The sequence below is a fragment of the Arvicola amphibius genome, chromosome 3 (assembly GCF_903992535.2).
Source record: "Arvicola amphibius chromosome 3, mArvAmp1.2, whole genome shotgun sequence".
NCBI classification, from domain to species: Eukaryota; Metazoa; Chordata; class Mammalia; order Rodentia; family Cricetidae; genus Arvicola; species Arvicola amphibius.
The window spans coordinates 154,519,908-154,537,414 of NC_052049.1; the positions used below are offsets into that span (position 1 = coordinate 154,519,908).

A 17,507-nucleotide genomic window follows, 5' to 3' on the forward strand; every position below is an offset into this window, starting at 1 on the left:
CTCAGAGATTCATTCAGTGTGGAAAGCTTGAAGAAGTCCTGTGGTCAAGGTCCTTGCCTCTCAATTGAATGCAGCAAGTAACAAATATGACTAGGTATAAAACTTTTAAGCAACATCTTGAGTCCTTATGCTTTGTGGAATAAAAAACGACATTACAAGAGACTCATTTGCGTTAAAAGTTCCTTCAGCAAAGCACGGCGACACGGCGAGGTGGTGGCGGCGCACGCCTTTAATCCCAGCACTTGGAAGGCAGAGGCAGGTGGAACTCTGTGAGTTCAAGGTCAGCCTGGTCTACAAGAGCTAGTTCCAGGACTGCTAGAGTTGTTACACAACAACAACAACAACAAACACCAACAGAGCACACATCCATTTGAACTGACCACTTCTCTCAGCTATCCTAGGGGTAGGAACCATGTGAACAAACTGGAGATTCAGTGCAGACCCACTTTCCAGACAACTCTAGTGGGCAGCATGAAAAGCCTAAGGGAGGCAGGGAGGCAGAGGGCAGGAGGGGGAAGTGCTCCCAATATCATGCCCCAGTTCAGGAATCTTTCTTTTCATGCCTAAATATCCACAGCTGGGGCCAATGGCACCGAGAATCACAGAAACCACAAGAACAAATGACTACATTTAACTTCTGTAACTATTTCACATGGTGCCTTTTATTATCTCCATTCTCTAAGAGGAGAACCAACGTTCAGAGATTTTAAGTGTTTTACCCACAAAAAAATGATGTGAAGTAATATGTAACTTGATCTAGTCATTCCGTAATATATACATACCTCAGAGCCTCTTGCTGCACATGAAAATCTATGGAACTTACGTTTTCAGCTGAAAAAATAACTTGGGTAATTTGATCAAGGCCATGCAGCCAGCAAGTGGTCGGGTCAGAATTTGACCCATTTCTACTGGCTGGAGCTTTGTGTGTTTGGCTGCTATACTGAACAGTCACAAACCACACCCTTTCCACTATAGTACTCATGGCTTCTAGGATACATGTATTAGTAGCAGGCTCCAGGAGATGCTTGAAGGCTGGGTTCTTCCGGTCACTACCTATGCACAAGCAGCTACCTTCTAAGAGAGGTTTCCTTCTCCCCATCAGCCACATATCTCCTCAACAGCTCTTCTTAGTTAAGACTAAACATCAGCAACTTAACTATTGGCCCCCCACCACCAAAGCTTCTCTTAAATAGAAGAGGCCCTGCTGTCACCCAGGTTATAAGCTTCTCTCAAATTCTCACCAAAACTTTTCCCAAAGACATGAATGTAGAAAGGGATTTTTTTTTTTCAGTTTCTCCTCTGCTTCTATCACGTGGGTGCTAGGAATGAGACTCGGGTCATCAGGTTTGGCAGAGGCACCTTCACCATGGGCCACCTCACCAGCCCCCAGCTAGGATATTTTAAAAGAGCAATGCTCTCGTTTATCAGCAATCTGTGGCTTGTAGAAAAACTCAAAGCACAACGTATCTTATCATTCTGCTCTGTAAGACAACAGAAAGCAGGCACTATTTCTTAAAAATTTGCCTTAACAAGGAAAGAGTTAGTAAATTTAATATCAGAAAAGACAATATAAAACTTAAATGGACTACTCACATAGAATAATAAAACATTATATAGATATAAATTTGAGTATTTCTTCCAAGCTCCCATTTCAAATGTACTAAAAAGCATAGATTCTTAATGCTTATGATGTTTAATGTTCTAAACTTTAATGTTTAAAATTTATATTTATGAAATTTTATATCCATATTTTCCTTAAATTAAAACTCACTATGCTTATTTCTAGAGAAATCTATATTGCTAGAGACATCACATAGAAACTCATAAGAATATGTTTTATATCTCTGAGATAGAGGGATTCCTATATGGCTCAGGCTGGTCCAGAAATTACTGCACAGCTCTGGTTGGCCTCAAGTTTGCTATTCTCTTCCAACAGCCTCCCCAGTGTTCCCACATATGACATGAGGTCACATTTTAAAGTTATTCAAACAAAATGTGGCTGGTACCCATGTTAGAGATCCCAAATATTTTAAGCTGGCCAATAAAATGCCCGCAGAGATTAAGTTTAGGATTTACCTAAGTCAAAGCTCTAAATGATTTGTTATAAACCGAGAAAGAACATGAAACAGATTAGGGGGAAATTACTGAAGACGATAAACGATGCCCTGGTGTACTCAGAGACCCAACTGTGGCAGACAGAGCTTTTCCAGATGTCTGCGGCCAGGAGACAGTTCACAGAGCGAAGCGGAGAAATGAACTAAGTGAGGGAACCTGCAGAAGGGCTCATCCTCACTCATGTCCCTGCCAGGTGACAGAGGGACACTGATGAAGACACAGGGCAGCTGGCTCTTGGTATTTCGTTATGTGACTCCGTGGTACCTCATCTTAAGACTTGTATTTAAAGGCAAACATAATGCCACCATGAGAGTGTTTACAAACATACAGATTTTTCTGCTTGACAGACACTAATTACAAATAGCATAATGGCTCAAACAGCATTTCAAAGAAATATCTTGGGCTTTATTATTCTGGAAAGCTGCAAAAAAAAAAAATGCTGCAGTGCAAAACTGCTGTCCAACCTGATCGTGTTTTCCACTGACCTTGCATGAGAGACCACTCAGACTCAATGCCAGCAGTGGCGCTGGAGAGAGCAAGGGTGAAGGAGTTAATATTAAGAATTTAAGCTAAAACAACAACAAAAAATTAATTTTAAAAGATTAGGACAATGCTGGCAAAGAGCACTGTTTTCAGTGGTTCCTGCTAGAGGAAACGCTCAAGGGTCCACGTTTCTCTGCTTTTTAAGAAACACGTTTCTCCCCGTTGGCATGAAGACTCAGCAAGGCGACAGGCAACTCCTTCGGTGAGACTGAGAGAAATGCTGTGTCTAGCTACTACTACCTGTCTTGGACAGCTTCAGCGTCGAGGGCACTGCACAGTAGAGTGGTATGTGTCCGTGTAAGTGCTCATGCCCAAGGGAATGCACTGATTCTGCCATCACCCGCCAAACCTCTCCTGGCTTCAACATTACTTGCTTCCTTCAATTTCTTTACAATATTTTCAAAAGGCCCTGGGAAATATGCTATATGGTAATGAAGAAACACAAAACTATAACGAGTCTAACATCCCTTGGATGTGTGTATGTGGTACACACACTTCTCTGAGTTTGCATAGTGGTTTTCCTCAGATTCAAGTATGTAGACGAACTGGCTTCTGATGCTCATCGTGTCTGGGCATATTGCGGCGAATTTCACTGGGTCAGAATTGGCATCTACATGAAAAGTATATTTTTAATCAATCCTTTCTGAGACTGACCTGTACTTGGTTTTAATCAGCATGCCAAGTGCCACTTCAGATGGCCTTCAAAGTTCCAAAGACAAGATGACCCTGCATCTTATTTGGACACAACAATCAAAAGTAGGTATACCAGCCAACTCGTTGACAAGCCATCCAAATTTTAATTCCTCACAGATATTTTTTTGGGGGGGTCTAAATGTTCAGAAATTATTTAGGCTAGGATTGCTCTCTCATGGTCTTCAAATGTTCCCCAGGCTGGTTCTAATCTGGCCCCAACGCCACACCTAAATGTGTCAGAAGCCTGGGATCACTCACTGAGGCCCTGCTGGGAGGGCATGTGTGGGCCAGAGTCTGGCAGCAGTCAGATCCTGATGTAAGATCTGTGTGTTCAAAGGGCCGCAGCTTCTGCTCTAAAGGTGCCAGAACTACAGGGAGAGAAGCTGATGACTTTAGCACAGTCTAATGTATACGGACCAACACTGGGAAAGTACTTACACCCTGCTATGCTTTTAGCATTGTGCAAGGCAATTCAAACACCTTAAAGCTCAGGTATGTCAGCCATCTTGAAAGAAGTTGAAGGAGCAGTGGAGTGACTGACTAACCTCCAAAGAGATCCACTTCAGTAGTGACAGCCGTCACGGTTGTGGTGGCTGAGGCAGAAGCCGAAGCTGCTTCAGTGGCTGCAGTAGGAGGGGAAGGTTCTGGTGCAAACGGGTCTGAAATCGGTGCTTCAGAGGGAGCAGAGGAAAGCGCAGCCAAGGAATCTGTATTTCACCAGAGACAGAGCAGAGGGGAGAGGAGGAAAAGACAGATAGACCAGACTCCTAAGGCCACAGGGAGACACTGCAGGTGGTGCTCCCAGGAGGAGCTAGGAAACATGGCTTTTACTCACCCTCTCCCAAAAGGTCTATCCATGTCCACGTAGTGGCAGCGGAGGAAGAAACAAGAGTTCCGGCTGAAACATCTCACCGTGCCAATGTGCAAGCAGGGCGAGGCTCAGGCTCACCTGAGCTTCCTGCGCCTCCCCAGGCCAGTTTTCATTAGAGCACAAACATTACCAACTCTCAAACAGGAAGGGACCCTAGGCAATCCCCAGACCAACCTACCCAGGTTACAGATGGAAAAGCAGAGGCGAGGGAGGTCAAGAGACTATTTAAGAGTCTTAAATAACTTTGAAAAACCCAACCTATATCCCAAAAGATAAAGTTTCACCTTCGTTATCCCCTGCGCATCCCCGTCACCTGCTGTGACTGATGCCAATCTGTAATCAGCAGAATTCTGTTGCCTGTTCTATTTTCTTTCCCATCTACCCCCACTCTCCCTCTTTGAGACTGGGTTCCCTATGTATCTCAGGCTGCTCTCTTATACAACTCAGAACCAACCGTCTAGGGGTGGCATTGACCACATTGGCCCTTCCACATCAATCATTAATCCAGATAGTGCCCCACAGACGTGACCGCAGGCACGATACCACGTTTGCGCCAAGATGACAGAACAAACCATCGTGGCAGCTCTTTCTTAGTAAGTGTCAGTGGTTAGATAGCCTTGAAACCACTATTTGTAAAGGATTAAAACCAAAGACACAAATTAAAGTAGGAGAATTCAATTCATTTATAAGAGATACAAAAACCAAAGGCCTTTTTTGCATTATAAAAATGGCTAGAAAATGTTACTGTAAGAAATAGAAGTTAAATCTTGTAACAAAGAAACAGACATCCTTCGGTGAGCTACAACTGGCTATGAAGACTAAATGTGCTAATTCGCTTAGAAGGCTTATCCATCCCTGGAACACATCAAATGTTCCGTAAGGAAAGCTAGGAGTATGAACTTCAAAGCACCTGTAAACCTTCTCGCGTCTGGTGTGTGTATTCAGCACAGCCTACACATGCAAACCCCAGATTTTCTTAACGTGGTAGGCAGTGGACCACAAAACCACTTGATTATAGCAAATAATCCACGTGGAAAATATTAGTTCTATTATAATGTTATTTTTCAAATGCATGCTGGTTATTAACTCCAATATTAATAAAACCCTACCCGCAATCTTATATTTTTCAAAAAGCAGAAACTTTAAGTACGTATGAGAGGAAACTGAGTGTTTTTCTAGTGAGATACACAGACTCACAGTCCCTCATTTATTTTTGCTTCTGAAACACAGATTTATTATGATTAAAGGAGAATACTCTATTATGCAGGCAAAGGGGGATTTCAAAACATCTCTGTGGTTTTTTTCTGTCAATGGGCTTGTTATCAGTAAAACTAAATATATATGTAATTTTAAACTAGATTTATTAAAATATGAATTTGCTGAAATTTTGTTGTCTTATACTAATATAAAAAATACTGTCATTAAAATGTGTCTCCAGAAATGGAAATGTGTCGAGAGCTATCACCCTACAAAGAATTCATGGACCTCTGAAGTGGTCTTCACCCTTGCATATTGAAATCCTTTCTAAAGGTCAGATAACAATGCTCAAATAAGCTTCAGAGTTCACCTTTTATTGTCTAGTTATATAAAATTAAAATCCTACAATATTCAAAAGCAGTTGTGGCTTAATGTTAGGAAATAAGACTGGGAAATTGATTTTATACTTTACACATGACTAAGTATGAAGCAAACACATCTACAAGGAAACATTGTCCTCAACTCCAGCGGATAACTCTTTCCTACTTCATTTTGTATGCCTCTTAAGTTTCATTATTTTTATTAGAACTTGAGAATTACTTATCAATGAATCTCCCCCTCAGTTTTTCTGTTGCTAATGAACGCTGCAGTTCTGGCTGTCTGAGACACAGATGCTGCCTAAGTAGGTAGGCAGGCCCACTCCAAGGCCTTCCCAGCCTACTAAGTAAGGTCTTGGCATTGATAATGAGACGCGCTCCCTCTAGTGGGGAAGGTTAGAAAAAGAAATCACTTCAAGGGCAATGGTGAAGATCACCAAATGGTTCTAGAATTAAAAGGTGTGAACACAATATTGAGACCCTGTAGAAACCAGGAAGCTAGAAGGAGGCCATTGTGTGTACAGTGTGATGTAGGAAATGGGGGGGGGGAGTCCTGGGGATTAGATAGCTCTGAGTAGGGAGAGGGGGTGGGAAGGGGAGATGAGAGGACTAGGTGGAGGGTTAACCTGGAAAATAAGGGGTATGAGAAGCCACATGGAAACCTATTATCTTGTAACCTAATTTTAAAAATATAATTTACTTTCCAAAAAAGAGTTTGAAGAGAAATGAGCTGCACGGCTGGAAAAAGCTGGTACTGGGTGGGACGTCTCCTGACAGGCTGACAGTCAAGGAGACCACAGAGGCCCTCCATGCCACACAGCCTCTGGCAATTCCTTTTGATTTTCTACCAGGATTAGTCAATAAGACCCCACTGCTGAAGGTAACACTATACCTTGGTTGCATTATGTAAAGAAATCAGGCTGGAACTGAGTTGTAAGATTCCTCCCTGCTGGCTAGATTCCATAGTCCTGGAAGGTTCTAGATTAGCAGCTGGAGGAGAAAAGCCATCAAGAGACTGACCCAGGCAATGTGCCAGGCAAGATGCACCTAAATGTGCATTAGTGGCCCTACTGTTATGAGGGTAACCAGCTGCCCTCTGATTGGACTTAAGGCTCACTCCCCAGAAGGGAATCTATGCCTGGTGTTGCAGACCTCATCAAAAATGCAAACCAGAGCAGAACATGGGCCTCAGGGGAAACGGAATACCCAGAATCAAATTGCCTTATAAATATTTATGTTTATACCATAGACAGACACTACTCTCAGCCTTAATGAGAGAAGCCTCTCTTTCAGGTGAATGGAGGTCAGTGCACTGACTCATGGCTATACAGGTACTGAGAATAAGCAACAGATGAGTACTTAGCCCTGAATGAGGTATTCATTGTGTCCCCTTTAAGGCGCAGGGGACACTGGGAAAGAGGGTGAGAAGACAGCAGGGTTTGAAATGCTGTCATCAGGCATACTAAGCCACTGCACAGCAGCGGCGAATGCCAGCATCGGGTCTGTACAGTAGTGCAACCCTCAACAGTGCAGCGCTGGAGGAAGGGCTCAGGGGGCCTTACTCCTCAATGCTAATCTATTTGCTACCAGTAGATTAGGGAGAGGAGACTCATTGCCTTCAGTCGTGCACCCTCTGGTGACCCCAGCAGATTCTAATGCATAGTTCCAATCTAATACTCTTATGGATGGAGCCAATTTAACTAAACGAGTCACAAAGCAAAACCAAAGCCATGAACCTGGGAAAAGGATTGGTTGGGATGGGGAAGTCACTGACAGGACAACTTGTCTCAGGGGTTATCATAGAAAAGGGAATCTTAAATGAGAAAATGCCTTCATCGGATTGGCTTATAGGTAAGCACATAATCATTTTCATGTGTGGGAGGGTCCACCCACTCACTGTAGTTGGTGACACCCCTGGGCAAGCAGTCTTGGGTGGTTAAGAAAGCAGGCTGATCAAGCCAGCGAGCAGTATTCTTCCGCGGCTTCCTGCTTCCAGATTCCTGCCTTGACTTGCCTGAATATTGGACTGTAAGGCAAGGCGTAAGCTGAAGTAAATGTGCCTCCCCAAGTTGCTTTTGGTCCTGGGGTTTTATCACAGCAATAAAAAATGAACTCAGAGAGATGGGAAGGAGGTAAGAGTGGGATCGGGGTGGTAATCAGAATATATTATGTTTATAAAACTGTCAAAGAACAGAATTAAATAATAAAAGTATGAACATATACTGACTTAAATGTATGGCAGAATTAAAAATAACACATTCATGTAATATTCAAAAGTCTTATATAACCCAATAAATTTATAACTAAAACCATTTTTTGTTATATTTTATTAAGTATGAATTTCATGGCTGAGAAAAATCTGACTTGAGGGTATGGATCTGAAAAGTTATTAAACAGGAAAACAGTACGTTGTATGAATGAAATCATCAGCAAACCAAAAGAACGCATTTAAAAGCTAAAGCTCAGAACAAATGAGTGTTTTCAGGAAGAAAGTCCTTATGCAGGCTTCTCAGCCACAATTGCCTTCCTCAATTGAAAGCAGTAGTAAAGTTAGGTGAAGTTTAAGGAGCAGATTTAAACATTTAAAAATTATATCCTTAACAGCTGACTATTCAGTACAGGAGAATGTTTAAATGTTTAAAATGTTCACATTTATTGCTGTCGACTTGAATTCTGAGCTGCTTATTGTTCTTTAATTTTGTTACCAAACTGTGGTAATAAGATGAAGAGATTACGAAGACCCAAGGATGGGCAGACTCAGGGAGAAGGGGCAACAAGGGCCAGTGGAGGAGCCAGGAGGCCCCTCCTGCCTGGATGTTCGATTTCTGCCATCTGACCCACATACTGCGCTGCACAGACAGAATCGTCCCTTGGGCTTCTCCACAGTGCAATCAATATGGTCAGGATGTCTGGCCACTGGCTTTGCAACAACATAGCTCATGTGCCACGCAGCCTCCACATTCCTAGAGAGAAAGCCCCCTCCAGAATGTGCTTCTGGTGTGATACTGAAACGCCTTTAATAGGCCCACCCAGCAACAACTTAATTATCTAGGGCAATGAAACTTCATTTGACTTTGTTACTTACTGTTAATTAAGGACACTGATTCTGAAATTTTATATGCTCAAGTTATTCCCAGTATGGTACGCAGTCCCTCCATCTGCTGCCTGAATCTCCAGATGCAGAACTCTCCGCTCCTTCTCTAGAACCATGTCTGCCTCCACTCCACCATCCTGACCGCCAGGATGAAAATGGACCAAACCTCTGAAACTGTAAGGCGGCACTAGGGAAATGGTTCCCTTTCTCTCTAAGAGTTGCCGTGGTGTCTCTTCACAGCAGCGGAAACCCTGGCTAAGACATTATACAAATCCCTATCGATATCCAGCTCCTCGGATCCTCCAGACTAGCTTCATCATCTGTCAGTTTCTCTCCTTTTCAGCTACTAAGCTTTCACTGTTGTGTCATATCTTAAACTCACTGCTAGTTTGCTGTTGCAGAGCATAGCGCTTACAATTATTTTAATTTTACTTTATCTTAAATGATTTTAATCAAATGTTTATGAAAAGCTGGGTTTTTTTTTTTTTTTTAGACTAGTGAATCCACTGGAATTGAAATGCCTAGCTGTGCTTCCTCTCGGCCGACCAGTATTGGCGAGGCCTTTTCTGATACAAACAGAGGTGTAGTAGATTTTAACTCCATGGAGCCAGACACAATGGGAATAACAACACCAACCCAAGCACTATACACTTCTAATATATCCATTTCTAGAAAACAATAACGTAAGAACAAAATTTTAGAAACACAAAAATGCTATTGTTTCAAATTTAGATAGTATATGGCTATTTGAACTTTTAAACTGCACTGTGGAGAATTTCTGTGTCTTTTAAGGTGTAATCTGATCAGCTGAAGCTATTCTGAGCGTTTCCAACCATATTTCTAACACAATTATTGATAATCAGAATGCACATGCAACAATAACAGCCAAGATTAAAACCACCACAGAAAATGCCCCAAGATCCCCAGGCCTGTATGACTCACTCACCTCCCCACGCAGTGGCTCCCCCAGCAGCTGCTGGTGGTATAGGCGCTGCTGCGCCCCCGGCAGCTCCAGAGAAGTCTGGCTGAAGATCAAGGAGGTCGCTGGATGGCTTAGCAGCGCTGGAAGGGAAGCAGGACTTCACAATCAGACACTGAAATATTGTAATGCAAAGGGCCTTACAACAAAGACCCATGCAGACAATATCAAAGACTTGTGTGGGCTGCACAGAGGCTTGGAAAAATTCTTTGTAAAAGGAATAGATGGGCAACACAAAGATTTTTGTAAAGGACTTTGAGGGACAGGTGGTCTCTGTCACTCCTCAACTCTGTCATTATAGCAAAAGTAAGACACAATACAGAAGAAAAACCAATCACTATGCTCCATCTCAATAAAATTTTATTTGTAAAAATAGTAAGCTGGGTAAAATACTACAGGGTATTGGAACTCAAAACTTTGATATTATCTTTTTTTTTCTATTTTTTTAAATGTAGAAAAAATGTCTTTAAGAATCCATAAACTATATGCTATTAAAATAAGTTTATTTTCCCCTAAATTAGATGATAATACATCAAGTTTGCCTTTCAGTGGGCTCATATTTCTTTGAGTAAGCTTTTCAAAATTTATCCACTGGTGAAAATTCCAAATAGAATTCTGTTTTATTGATTAAAACATGGGCTCAAACTCCCTAGTGTCCTGGAATCTTATTCAAAATGCGATCTTCCAGGCTTATGCTGTTATTACTTCATCAGAATCTTTATTTTAACACGATTCTCCTATGATTCCTGGCTACACTAGATCTGAGGTGCACTGAATATAGGCTAGAAGCCCTCAGAGTCCCAAGCTCCCCATCTGGCTTCATCTTTACCCTTTTACATGGTAGATGCCCAATAAATATTCAGCTGAAGAGAGGAATCCACCACATTTACACCCCTGAAGGCATTGCTTAATTCCTAAATCTGCTTCAGTAACAGACTAGGATTAAACAGACTAAACACAATTAGACTAAATAACAAAAATGGGAAATGTGTTTATTAGTCAAAGTTTAATCAGGAGGCATGTGTGGAGTCCAGGGTTTGTCCCCAGCAACACACAAATAAGATTATAGCACTTGGTTTCACCAAGCATGTAAGAGGCAGAAGTAAGCAAGTGTAGCACGCAGTAAACACAGAAGAAGTACATAGATTTGTTACTGCTTAAAACTGAGGTCTCTCAAAGAAATTGAAGTCTCTAACTAGCATGCATTCATGAGAGTCACCCGCACTCTAAAGAGAGGCTAGAATCCTCTCACAGTGAAAGAAGGAGGTGACCCAAAAATTGTTATCTGTGGAAGCCCTTATGTGTTGGTGACTTATTTCAGGCAGTTCTGAGACTCAGTCATCCGTTACCCGGTCTCTTCCTACCACCTTAGCTGACTTCCTCCCATGGCCAAGCAATCAGTCTGTACCTGTGGGGTTTACTCACCTGACTGGGTTTCATCACAAAGCCCAGTGTGGCCCCTAACTGGTTATGTAGTCCAGACTGGCTTTGAACTCGTGGTCTAACTGCCTCGGTGTTCTGAGTACTAGGACTACTACACACTTGCACAGCCATGCTGTTAATGGTTCCGAAGCACTCTGAAATACCTTTCAAGTTTCTCACAGAAGAGTTCATTTTTATTAAATACTCTGCATAGCATCCATCCTCTGAAGGACCTGCCCTATATGAGTCTTCCAGAAGTTTCTCTCAATTTATGAATGAAGCATTGGTCTTCCCCAAGGATCGAAGGGATACAGGCTTAAAGGCACTCTAAGAGCCCCCAAAGAACTTACTTTACCCTGCAAAAGCAACCCCCAGTCACACAGTATCAGGACTGGATTTCACCTGGCTAAACCTTGTGGCATCAATACAGTACACAAAATACAACAAAAATCAAATCAAAATATTAATGACCTGTTGTCTACATACTCATGAACTGACCTGACTGGGACGGCCGCAGATGCTGTTGCAAATAAGTCAACGGGTGGGGAGGTGTCGATGGTTTTAGCTGGTGTCGAGTTAGGAGATGTAACAGTTGTTACTGGAGAAGACTGCAAGTGGAGAGCACAGCTCAGGTCAACAGAGGTGCATCGCAATCCCACTGAGCAACGGGGCTTGGCCCGTAAACCCAGGCCATTGCGAGCATAATCACTATGGGCCAAACACACCTCGAGTTTGAACAGTTACATGTAACTACGTAAAACAGTTGGCCAAACTTCTAGTTGTGTATTTAAAATCAAGATAAAGGTATTTACTGAACTTAAACTTATTAGGGATCTAGCTGTCAAAGATGGTCGATGGTGACAGCAGCTATAAAGCCAGTATTTCTGTCTCTCAATCTAAATATACTTCATGTGACATCTCAGATAACGCCAACATCTGGACATTTAACATAAATACTTCATAACTGGCAGGGAATAATTCACATTTAAGATTCAAGTCACTGCCGGGCGGCGGTGGTGCACGCCTTTAATCCCAGCACTCGGGAGGCAGAGGCAGGCGGATCTTTGTGAGTTCGAGACCAGCCTGGTCTACAAGAGCTAGTTCCAGGACAGGCTCCAAAGCTACAGAGAAACCCTGTCTCGAAAAACCAAAAAAAAAAAAAAAAAAAAAAGATTCAAGTCACTGACAATGTGAGGATATTGCCTGTACCTCATCATACTGTGAAATAAAATCTAAACCTTTGGGCTGAGAAGATGGCTCAGTTGGTAACGGACTTCCTGTGCAAACACAGGGACCTGAGTTCTGTTCCCCCAGCACCTATACAAAAAGCCAGGTGCTGTATGTAGTATGTGTGTGTAACCCCGCAGAGGTCAGAAGCCAGAGACAAGCGGAGCTCTGGATCCCACGGACCAGCCAATTTAGACAGATCTGTGAGTTCTGGGCTCAGTGAGAGAGATTGTCTCAAAAGGTAAAGTGGACCCAGAATGAAGGAGCTACCTGGTATCAACCCTAGCTTCCAAACACACGTGCACATGTGAACAGGTCACACATATACAGCAATTCTTCTGTTTGTTTGTTTTCAAGACAGGGTTTTTCTGTGTAGCCCTAGCTGCCCTGGAACTTACTCTGTAGACCAGGATGGCCTCAAACTCACAGAGATCCACCTGCCTCTGCAACCCAAGTGTTAGGAATAAAGGCGTGTGCCACCACTGCCTGGCAACACACAAACATATCTCGTCTCCTATAAGTTTTATAGAAATGTTAATATTTTATGTATTAGAAAATTAAAAATTTTGTGATCATTATACTAGTTATATTTTATCCAGCATCTATAACTTTGCACAGATAAAATGCATGAATATCAGGATCAAACAGGCTCTGCCACCTTATTTCAAATACAACAGAGCTAAAGGAATCTTTTTAAATTTTTTTAAAAATTTTTACTTTATGTGCATTGGTGTTTTGCCTGCATGTATGTCTATGTCAGGGTGTTGGATCCCCTGGAACAAGAGTTACAGACAGTTGTGAGCTGGCATGTAGGTGCTGGAAATTGAACCCGGGTCTTCTGGGGGCCGCTTATGTATACTGTCATATCATCTCCAAATAGTGAAAGTCTGACTTCTTCCTTTCCAATTTGTATCCCCTTGATCTCCAAGGCTTCCCAATGAAACACAAAAGTTCATCAATGGAATCAGAAAACACTAGCTACACAGCTAATGGCATATTATCCATGCTGGACACTAACTACTCTTAAAAAAGTAAAAAAAAAAATACTTCAATTTTTAACTAATACTTGTAAATCAACATAGAAAAAGTGGCGGTTTATAAAGTAGCAGGGAGACTGTAAAGACACCACATATACTACTAATGCGGATACAGAAATGAAGGTGAGCAAAGGCCCGTAACAAAGGCCGTGTAACAGGAACCTCTAATGTAACGTGGGAGCTCAGAAAACACAACACTAATAAACACCATCATTATGCAAAACAAAAATCAGAAAATTTTTATTTGGCTAGAATGTCAAAAAGGACCATCCTAAAGTAAGCCCTGATTTGGCCACACTAAGGAGTCATAATCTGGATATTTTCACGCAGGTTTGTTTCTGTTTCAAAAAAATTGAAAAGATTTCTGCTTAAATTTTTTTTCAGGCCCTGTGAGCATTTAAATAGCCAGTCAGGCACAGGCAGAGCATATGCCATTTGGGAGTCTCTGGCACAGTCATAATGACATCCCTGAATATCTGTAATGGCAGCAATTACATAATGGAGATGTGTCAAAAAAAAAGCACATCTATTACACCTCTGCCTAAAATAGCCAGTGGCAGATATGAACTACAGGCCCGGGAGAGAACATGCTCCTGTCAGGGAAAACCCCGCCATTGTCCTTCGATGGCTCAGAATTTGGGGGGAGGCTGAAGGAACTATTATGATTACACCAACAGCCATGCTTGGGGCAAAGGCACCTGCTACCATTTTTTTCTGTATCATTAAAATACACATAACACCCTGTTCCTGATCTATATAGAGATTTATGATGTGTGAAAAGAATTTCCAATTAGCAAAAACATTATACAGATACATATGGCTTTGGCTGTCACAGAAGTACGAGAAAAACACACCTATTTAAGAACTCAGGTTCTAAGGGAAAGCGGAATCACTTATAAATATAACCTAATCTTTTCTCAAAAAATATAAATCAAGTGATCCATCAGTCTTACTCCTAGCTGCACACCCAAAATAAACTGAAGGCTGAGTCTCAAACAGAGAGGCTATTTCTTTTAATATTTAAGATTTTTTACAATTTATTTTTCTTTATGTGTATTGTGAGTTCCTAACTGTCCGCAAAAGTACCATGTGCATGCAGTTCCTACAGAGGCCAGAAAGGGCATCAGATTCCCCTGCAGCTGGAATCACTGGAGGCTGTGAGCCACTCAGTGTGGGTGCTGGGAACTGGACCTGGCTCCTCTGCAAGAGCAGGGATTGCTCATAATAACTAAGCCATCTCTCCAGCCCTTCAACTAGACACTTCACAGAATAGTTCATGATGTTTGTCATCTGTCATACTGAGAATCTGGACGTAACTCAAATACCCATTGGAGGAAAAATGAACAAAACGGTGTGTGTGTGTGTGTGTGTGTGTGTGTGTGTGTGTGTGTGTGTGTGTGTAAAAGAAAGGTTTATTCAACCTTAAAAAGAAAATCTTGGCCTATGAGGCTAGGCTTGAGCCCTCAAGACACATTAAGTAAAGTAAATGAATTACAAAAGTCCAGACTGTCTGGATCCACTCAGATGAGGTATATTTGTAAATGTACAAAGAATGGTAGTTTCCAGGGACTGAGGTCAGGAGGCATGGGGCATTACTGTTTCATGCCTCTGGACTTTGATTTTTGGAAGATGAGAAAGGCCTGAGAGTGTGGTATGCTTGCTGTGTTGCAGAATAAACACACTTGGTGCTTTGAGCTTTACACTGTAAAAAGAAGACACCCGAGAAACAACCCAACTTACCTTACTTAATGGAGAGGGAGCACCAGATCTAAAAGAAATACAAGAAAATGAAATGTGAACTGAGGATGTCTGCGGAAGCAGCAAGTTTGGCGACATGCTGTTCGGCGCTAGGGCTGTTTTCACGGCGCTCTCATGGCCACAGAGGAGCCCATGCCACTTGTCTTTTACTCCGTGAAGTCCTTGTCTCAATGTTTCCATTGACTTAATATCTGTCAATGGACGTTCTTAAATTTAAAATGATTTTTTTTCTCAATTCATTGTTGTTTATATCCACCAAAAAACAGTTAGAATTTCAACTTCTAAAAGGTCCTCAAGCCTTGTGAAAAGGCGCATTATATAAACTTATATAAACTTTAAAAACGAATACCTATTTATTATTTCAAAACTTAGAAAGCTCAAGAAGAAAATCATACATTGCAATTCATTTAACTTCAACTCTTATGCATAAAAGAAGGAACCTTAGAGAAAAAAGACAAGACCCCCTGTGAGCCGCATGAGTGAACCAGACTCAGCATACATGACTACATGCCTGTAGCTTGTATGTGTTATACATGACTACATGCCTGTAATGAAAACTCTTTAGGAAAATATTTCCATATGTTTGTCATAACTAGTGGGAGTGTGACAGAGAAGAGCAACCTGGATGATTATTTCTGAGGGAATATGAAGGAACAGGACAGTCTTTAAAGGGAACACTGACTCTAGCACAAACTAGACAGTCACACTTTAGAAACATGTGCCTGAACAGCTCACCCTTCCCTAACATGGGGTGGCATGAAATGAATAATAAGGAAAGAATGAAGACAAAGCAAACTTTAATAAGAAGCTGCAGCCAGCTTCAGCTGTAAGGATGGCTTTCGTTCAGGAGCAAATACCAAAGTTAGTAACTGGGATTTTGTCCAATCCTATGCAAATTCCACCTATTTACAGACACTCTGTGCCAGCTACTACTATCTTATGTGTGCCTATAACTTCCCATTTGAAAGGCTCCACTGAAGTGAAGACATTCGGTGTTTTTGCATCTACAGAAAAATGGATTTAGGAACCTACGAATCTAGTACACCATTAAGGTTGAAATATCATGAATTTTTGGCAAAAATTTTTTCCCACTTACATAGTTTTCCTTCATACATTTTCAAAAGGAAGGAAATTAGATATATCATAAAAACATTAAACAGAAAATGAAAATGAAAACTTAATAAAAATAATGTTTACTTGGCAAAATAAAGCAAAGAAAGAAACCACAAACACTCTTTGACACGGTCACTTTCTGAGAAGAAGTGACTTTTTCTCTCAGTGGAATTTCACAAGCCAATTCTTCCTGGTACTGATACGATGAGTTACTGGGTATAATAAGCAAGAACTCCTGAAATACTCGCCAGCCAATACACAGATAGTGGGACCGGCTTCTACTCCACAATAAGCCTATGTAATAAAACTGACAGAACACTGCCCTCTGCTGTTCAAGAACTCGACCTCAAGATGTGCGAAAGACAATTGTAACTGGTGTGATCACCCTTCGTGAAACCCAACAGGAACACGCTTACTAAACAGATGAGCGAGAATGGACGGCCTCTCCCTGAGCGGTCAGGACAGCTGCTGATCACACGTCACCTGCCTCTCATCTCAATCTTCATGGCTGGGGGCTAAGCTAAAAAGAACACATCCTGCCGTTGTCTTACCTGAACACTCTATACAATAGCTAGCATTTTGGGTGGTATTAACTGAAAATTCAAGTAAGAATGCATTTATGTGCTCATTTCATAGTCACCAATGAACCAAAAGTCTTAAGAAACTGTCTTTGGCCTGACAAGAGAGCTCGGTGGATTAACAGTGCTTTCTGCCGAACGTGATGGCCTGAGTCTGACTCTTGGACCCATGTGGTGGATAGAGAGAGTCAGGTCCCAAAAGAGGTCCTCTGCCCCTCCACACACACATGAATAAACAGATAAGATGTAATTAAATTATCTTATTTGGAATTAAGCTGTCAACATGAGTGACCTCTGTTCCCATTGGCCCTATCTGGCTTTTGCTATGACATATTCAGAGGTGTTTCAATGGGGCCTTTAATCACTTACTGAAATCTACACCAAGGCTGTCTGCTACCCAGAGCTTGTCCCTGGTCCACATTCAACCCTGCCCTAAAGAAAACACACATGGGATGGACATGTATTCTTTTCCCATAGGTCATAAACAGCTGCGTTTGGAGAAT

At 41.8% G+C, this 17,507-nt stretch overlaps 1 protein-coding gene across 1 annotated transcript in view; it reads right to left on the reverse strand.

The window, feature by feature from the left end:
• The window catches only part of Snap91 (synaptosome associated protein 91), a 111,333-nt gene that overhangs the window by 24,963 nt on the left and 68,863 nt on the right, over window positions 1-17,507 (reverse strand). The window contains exons 12-16 of the mRNA XM_038321598.1: window positions 15,296-15,323; window positions 11,790-11,899; window positions 9,837-9,952; window positions 4,187-4,201; window positions 3,897-4,058 (exon numbers count right to left, since the gene is read on the reverse strand). Of these exons, the coding sequence (XP_038177526.1) occupies window positions 3,897-4,058; window positions 4,187-4,201; window positions 9,837-9,952; window positions 11,790-11,899; window positions 15,296-15,323 (431 nt within the window). The remainder of the gene's footprint in view (window positions 1-3,896; window positions 4,059-4,186; window positions 4,202-9,836; window positions 9,953-11,789; window positions 11,900-15,295; window positions 15,324-17,507) is intronic.